At 40.2% G+C, this 7,638-nt stretch overlaps 1 protein-coding gene across 8 annotated transcripts in view; it reads left to right on the forward strand.

Moving 5' to 3' along the window:
* RASGRF2 (Ras protein specific guanine nucleotide releasing factor 2) overlaps positions 1-3,966 on the forward strand; it is a 121,283-nt gene extending 117,317 nt beyond the window's left edge. For 5 of the 8 annotated variants that reach the window (XM_071732218.1, XM_071732220.1, XM_071732223.1 and 2 more), the window contains exons 25-27: positions 501-618; positions 1,394-1,462; positions 2,167-3,966. In XM_071732218.1, coding sequence (XP_071588319.1) covers positions 501-618; positions 1,394-1,462; positions 2,167-2,259 — 280 coding nt within the window. In that variant the 3' untranslated portion in view covers positions 2,260-3,966. The remainder of the gene's footprint in view (positions 1-500; positions 619-1,393; positions 1,463-2,166) is intronic. The other 3 variants (XM_071732224.1, XM_071732219.1, XM_071732222.1) reach the window with 3 other exon arrangements.
* Positions 3,967-7,638: the final 3,672 nt, after the last annotated feature.

Raw genomic sequence — 7,638 nt, forward strand, 5'->3', positions numbered from 1 at the left:
TGCATGTATATATGTATATGTAAGTATATGTATAAGAATGCATATATATCTCCTATGTTTTCTGCACACAGGTGCACACATGCTCACTCACACATACACATATGCTTGCATATCCTTGGGTGCTTACACAACTGCAGAATATCAACCACTCTGAAGCAGGTCCACGCGTATTTGCAGCTTGTGTGTAGGATCTATTTCTGAGATTATCTGTCAGACAGGACTGAAATATGCTTGAAGGTGTTCTTTGGTTCCAGACTTTACCTGTCCTTCCTCTCCATCCTTTCCCTATTCCACCTTTACTTAAGGTTATCTGCCGTTAATATTGGCCAGAAATCATAGAATTTGCTACAGAGAATTGCAAATACAACTAAAGAGAAGCTCTTTGTCTTAGAAATTAATGTAATCCATTGCTTAGAAGTACATAAAGTAATAGGGAGTCAGTGTGAGTTATTAAAAGTTTTCAAGTTTAGCTACAGGAAATGTGATTTCTTTTTTCACAGTTGTAACCCACCTGCTGTTCCCTACCTTGGAATGTACCTCACGGACCTGGCATTCATTGAAGAAGGAACACCAAACTTCACTGACGATGGCCTTGTCAACTTTTCCAAAATGAGAATGGTAATTTTCAGTTCATTATATAGTTTTCCTCACAGGTGTTTAATTTTTGTGAGTTGATTATTGATTTAATTATTTTCATTCCTTTGAATTTAACTTCTAAGATGAGCGAGTCTATTGGTATCATGCAAGATAGGTAGCTATTTGAGAGCAATTTCTTGACACAGTCTTATATCACCACCCTCTGGTAAACTGAGTATTTTTACAGGATGAATTCTCTCCAGTTAATTCTCTGAGAAATGATGGACAGAAAAAGCATCTGTCCAAATCCAGGCTTTTTTTGAAGTAACCAAAATTAAAGGAATATAGTGATTCACCAGAAATCAAGTGTGTCAGGGTCTATTTAGAAAAGTATTTTAAAGTTGATTTCGGTCCAATTCTGTCCAATCTGACACATGTTCTGTCTGATTCTGTCCACGTAATTATGGTTAACAACAATGACTCAGAAGGAAGCACTGAAATTTCTCATCTCTGCTTAATGCACTTCTTAGAACTACATAGTCTGGAACTCGAGGCAAAGGGAGGACAGGTTATCACTATGGAGAGTGGGGGGACAAGATTCCTCACTTGAGGCTGACTGAACAGTAAATGGTTAATTTAGGGAAGTGAAATTTAGGGAGATGACCCTTTCCCTTTCTTTACCCTTTCTTTGCATCCTCCAAGGATAATTTACATAATTTGGTGCCAAATTTTTACTATATATATATATATATATATATGGCTTACCTGTAGTCAAAATGTACTTGTACTTACTGATATACATGTTTTCCTTTGAAAGATCTCACATATTATCAGGGAGATTCGCCAGTTCCAGCAGACCTTCTACCGCATCGAACATCAGCAGAAGGTAAGGCTCTTTTTAGGCACTGTTCCCCACTAATAAAATCAAAGCTTTGGTAGCAATTATTAGTAAGGTTCAATTGTTACTGGAAGCTAAAATCAAGCTATTCTGCTCCCACATACAAAGGGAAGAGGATGTACCGAAATACAGACAGATCCTCAGAGCCTGTAATACCTTCACCCTGGCAGGAACTCTTTATTTGGCACTGTATAGAGAATTAAGTTTTTCTCTCTGGAAGCTCTTTCATGATTTCAGCCTTGGGGGGTCTGGGATATGAGGGAGCAGGTTTAAAGGGAAATGTGTTCTCCTGGTCCAGTTGAAAGAATAGTTCCCCAGAGTCCCACAGTTAGTGGACAAGATACAGGCACAGACATCTGCTGGTGCTCTGTGCACCTTGTAATTTTTTCCCCCTTGTCCCTCATGGGAGTGATGAAAATTTGCCCCAAGACATTCTGTGCCTTCAGAGATTTAATCTCAGACTTCAGAAGACCAATGTGGCCTTAGGTAATTTCAGTTGAATATTTACCCCTTCCTAAGAGTCTGTACTTGATTCCTAGAGCACTGCTGGTGTAGCTTTACACCATTCAAGTGAGGTGTTTTGTGTCTCAACATATGAGGGGATCCAACATGGGCTGAAGTGTGAAAGGGAGGCAGAGGAGTTTTTATGAAGGTAACATACAGTCTGTTCATCTGTGTTTTCTCCATTGCAGGTCACTCACTATTTACTTGACAAGACCCTTATCATAGATGAAGATACCTTGTATGAGCTCTCCCTCAAGATTGAACCCAGACTCCCTGCCTGAAGAGCCAGCTTTGCCTCTGAGTCTACAAAAAAGCTTTAATACAATTAACAAAGTACAATGACATTTTAAGGGGGTAGATTTAAATGGTGGTAGTATACTCAGGTATATTACTATGAATGAGCTAAATGAGATGGCAGTGATGTGATCTGTGTTGATGACTAACTACATGTTCACTGAGGCAGTAACAGTAGTGGTGTCTTCATATCAAGCTAACTTTGTAGAGCTTAACATTCATCTGCTATCTTGGAGTGGCATTAAGGTAGTGTCCAGCATCTTCAGCTCTGCAGTTGTGCAAAATACCTGCTATGCACTTAATGCTACCCTTTACAAAATGTTAACTCCTTTAAATGTCTTCTCAGGCTTTTCTGAGGTGACTGGCTTTACCTATAAAGTGTGGAAAGCAAATGAGCTAGTTAAATAGCTGTACATATTTGCCAGCCTTGCAAGCTTCAGCTGGGAAATACGAGGCTAGTTCCTATACCTGAAACTCAAGATATCTGGATGGATAGTGACTGGGATGGCTAATCATGTTGCACATAGCCCTGTAAAAGGCACTTTATTTTTCTGCAACTCCTGCAGCTTCTGTGATAAGTCAGGCTATAGAGCACTTTCTGGAAACACTGTGGAGAGAAGTACATTTGGTCTGGAAATGGGCAGTGATTAGCAATGAACATTAGGCACTGGAATGGCAGTTTTGTTTCACATGGAATCAGTGGTTTGAAAAATGTTTTGGTTTGTTGGTTTTGTGTTTGAGGGGTTTTTGCTTTTTGGTTTTTTGGTTGGTTGGTTGGTTTTTGCTCAGCCATTTGGCACTGGCTTAGCTCTGAAATCATTCACATCAGTGGCAAGCTTTGAATGCCAGCAAATGCAAACTATATTTTTTTCTGAGATAGTAATTATCATTTGCATATGGGTATATGTTTAAGAAAATATGTTATTTGTAAACGTTTTCTGAGCCTATGCTTGTGTGGCATACTGGGTAGATAGATGTCATTTCTACATCTAGCTGGTACTTCTTAAATTTTTCCTGATCAAGAGTGGCCTGATGTAGCTGCAGGGAAAGTGAACTCAAATGCACACAAGTGCATCAGAGTATGAAATGCAGGTATCAGCACTGCTGATAAAAAAAATGGCTGGAAAAGTGTCCTTACTTTTCCAATGATATTCAGCCAGTTGAAGAAACAGGGCTGTATCACTGTATACCTCCCTTAAATGCTCTCAGGGAGACAGATGTTTTAAAAAGATTGTGACCTAGGCCTATTTGAGCTGACATTTCTTATCATGATGCTTTGCAACACTAGCGACAAAAACCAGATCTGCCTGGCTTGTGTTTTTTGTCTTTATTTGCACTTTAATTATCACTGGCCCAGCCCAAAGCTGCACAGCAAATTCCATTTGTTCTGTCTGAGTGTAATTGCTAGCATTTATAAATGTACCTTAGCAACTGTAAATTTCATTAAGCTTCTTCACCACAAGGACCATCTCTTTGTAAATAACTGCATGAGAAAGCACCACAAGTACTGGAAAATTCTTCAATTGGAAAGGCAGTCAGAAAGAGAAAAGGACATTCCACAAACCTTCTTAAAATAGTTCTGGCTAATGAATGCTATAGAAACAAACTTGCAAAATGTTACTTATAGAAGCTTTTATTGTCAAGTATGTGCTTGTTGCTTTCAGTAATGACTGACAAGAAGCTGACTGCATGATATGAAAAAAAAAAAAAAAAAAAAAAAAAAAAAAAAAAAAAAAAGAGCATGGTTTATTTGGATCAGAACTTACTGTGTATCTTCTGTAGAAAAGCAGTTACTACACAGTAGTTTCGTAACACGCTTTGAAGTAATGAAGAAGCTGGGGAAAGGTGGTCCAAACATTGGTTCCTAACTTGGTTTTATTGTTTCTCTGTTAACAAAGAATATGTGTATTAACTGTTGGTGTTAATTGGCATCTCTGTTGTACGCTATTAACTGCTGCTTTATCTGCCTGTACCCCATTTTACCAAATTTCCTAAAAATTTTTAGGGTTACAGGGTACAATTCTTCATCATACTCCTTTCCCCACTTGTTGTTTTGTATTCCATATGGGTATATCAGTTCTTCAGAGTTCAAAGCATTCAATGTGTTTTAATGGCTGCAAGTATGTAGGGTTGATGCTGTGCTTGTGCTACAGTTGCAAATGGGCAGAGAGGAGGTTTAGAAGTGGTCTTTTTTCAAAGGCGCTGAGCATCCACATGTTAAAATCGGTAGATAATGTGGTCGTTCAGCCACCCTGGGAAAGCATTTAATATTTATATGCCAAAAGTTACCTCTTGGGTTAGTAGCACCATTTAGATTATTCAACAGAGTAACTAGATACTTGATTTTTGGTCAGAACAACAAAAAACAAAAAGAAGAAAAAAAAATTGATGGTCACAGTAATTTGATTTGTTGGTGACTATTACTAATCTTTTTGGTTGGGGATACAATGCATTCATTAAAATACAGGAGGCAAGTGCTGAGTCAAGTGATCATGCACCTTGTTACCCACAAACCTCAGCCAGCGTTGCAAGCCTCACCAAGGCTGGGAAGCAGCATTTCTGCAGAAATCCTGCACACTGAGTGTAGAGCAGTGTGTCTGCTCTGCAGTCATGTTTTGGGCTTCACCTCTGAGTGGCTTGAGTGCCTCTGCTAAAGTCCTGCTGCAGCGGTGGCAAAAATCAATGGTCAACAGCAACCTGCTCAATGTGAGGCTTTGCCTGGTACATCCGTATAACCAGCAAGTGCAGTGCACAGGGATCCTGGAGCTCTGTGCTACCAGCTTCTCTGTGCCACTCCACCACAGCCATACAATGTATAGAGGTGGGAATCCCAGTCACTAAACACCCACTGTTTGCCTCCAGTGTTTTAGGGGGGATGTCTCTTAAGAGAGAACCTTGTCATTTGGATCTTGATGTCTTTTAGAGCCTTGCCCATCATGGCTTTTTACACTGTGTAAGCAGAGCAGAGTTGCTTTTCTGCAGCTGGAACTGACTGAGGTTTTGGAAGAAAGAGAAGGGCTGAAGCACCCATTAGTTGCCTTTCTCAGCTGTTCAGCCCTGCCAGATGCAACAAGAGTTCTCACATTGGAGGGGCTGCTCCCTTCAGCACCCTCTGGACAAAAATGCCTCCGGGTGTAGGGGCTGGCCAGCTGCCATGGGGATAGCATATTCCACCCACTGCTTCAGCACTGGGCACCTTTGCCAGCAAAGTCTGAGTGGAGTCTTGGGGTATTTTTTAATTGCGTAAGTAGCAGCCTAGATTCAGCCCGTAGTTATCTGGGAAGCTGGGCAGCAGCACAGACACGTCCCCTTCCATGTGACAAGGCAGCACTTGTCACACGCTGATACGGGGTTAGAGTTGCCTTCACCCCAGCCTTCACTCCCCCCATTCCCTTCCCTCCCCCCACTGAGTTCACCAGTTTTGGTAGCAGAATGAGCCCGTGATCACTCATCACGTGGGAGAAGGCACAGGTCCTCTGAATTTACAGTGGCAGTAAATGTATATTCTGTCACTGTCCTTCGGATAGCCCTGTAACACACGTAGCTTAGTGATGAGAGAAGATACTGGGAATGATCACCCTCACGTAAAACTAAGGAAGAGGTGTCTGTCCCCTTCCTGCTTTCCTGGTTCTTAACACCAATTATAGTTCTGTAGGAAAAAAACCCAACTGTTTAAGGTATTTACTAACTTTAACCACATTGATTTTGATTTCCCGACACGTTCATTATCCCAAACTTCACAATCATTATTTATTTTAAGGGTTTTACAAAAACACTGTTTTATTTGTATGGATGTTCAGTCTTTCCTCCTTACAATCGTATCAGCACCATTAGACTTAGACATGATTTAAAATTCTCATTGGTAGAGACATTTTTACTCACTCACAATTGTTATTCACGAAGAGCGAAATCCTTCAGACCTCATTCTGATGATACCTTAGGCTTCACTGAGAGCCCTACATAAGTTAAAAATTGGGGATCTGGCTCTCAGCTATTTGCCTGTAACAGTTTTTTGCCTCCAAAGGTTAAATGTCTCTGTGTAGAATGCTTTGTGTCCAATATGCTGCTCAACTGTGGTTGTTTCGTTGTACCTGTAGTTTTAAAATAGTCTCTGAAGTTTTGTTATTTAGAATAGATGTGTGTTGATTTGAGTGATGTACCTATATCTAACTTGTTACTTAGTGCAAAATCCAGATGTTTTTTGCATGTGTTGTAACTTTTGTTGTAACTTTTGACCTGTGGTTGTTGCTTTGTATTGTTAGTGGTGCATATCAGGCAGTGTGTTGTGCCTATATGCTAATTAAACATTCTTTATTCGTGAATTTCAAGAGTCCTTACTGCTGTTTGTTAAATTTTTTACCCCACAGTGGTGAATAATTAAATCTACTCCTGAATTAACAAATTTTTTACAGAAATATGGGAGGGGGAGTGACAAGCTCCTAGTAAGAGGGGCAAAAATCAGAGAAAATTCTGTGTCTCTTTACTGGGAAGGAATGGTTTGGTTTACTGCATTTTATTCTTTGTTTGCTCATGCTGCATTGCAGCTGCTGTAGGCATCACTGGGAATAATAGTCGTTTTAACTTGGAACAGAGATTAAGCCTACTTCATGCACAACTAGAAATGCAAATTTGCTCTGGGGTGTACAGCATAAGTAACTAAACAAGACATTTAACAGATGAAACTGAACCAGCTGCACAACTCATTCTTCAGCTGCAAAGAACCTCTCCCACACCTTTCATCCCTTTATAGAAAAGTACAAGCAAGTGGAGGTTAAATATCATTTCACAAGATGTTTAAGGTCTTTCCATTTCAACAGAATATTGCTTTAGGCAGAAGGCAATGATTTTAATCTCCAATAGGAAAGCCACCTAAAAAAGAGTACCTTTTTCCTCTTCCAGCCATGCCTGCTGGAGTTCTCATGGCAAAAAATGCTATATCAGCATGGTGAAAGGAGGGGAGGTGCCCAGAGTTCAACATGCCCATATATGTTTCTTGAACATCTTGGCTGTATTTCTGTAGTAATTACTCCTTCGAATTCCCCAACAATGACAATCTCAGAACTAACTAATTTCACCTTTTGATAGTCTTCAATTATCTGCTGTGTTTGCAGAACTGTTTTATGAGGGGGATGAGTCCCACCTATGGAAAGATCAGTGTTGGAGTTGCAGATCTATGTGTTTTGAGGAGAAAGCAATGGTCCCTGCACTGTGAGCCCCCATCAGCACCCGGGGCTCTCCTGCACCCTCTGTGAAAAACAATGAATTTCCTCTGCTAGGATGGAGAGCTGATGGTATCAAAGTCACCTCATGTAAAGCAGTAATGTTTGCTTCTAATCATGTTCTCAAATATGCCCTTGAGGGAAAAT

This window comes from Heliangelus exortis, chromosome Z, assembly GCF_036169615.1.
Source record: "Heliangelus exortis chromosome Z, bHelExo1.hap1, whole genome shotgun sequence".
NCBI classification, from domain to species: Eukaryota; Metazoa; Chordata; class Aves; order Apodiformes; family Trochilidae; genus Heliangelus; species Heliangelus exortis.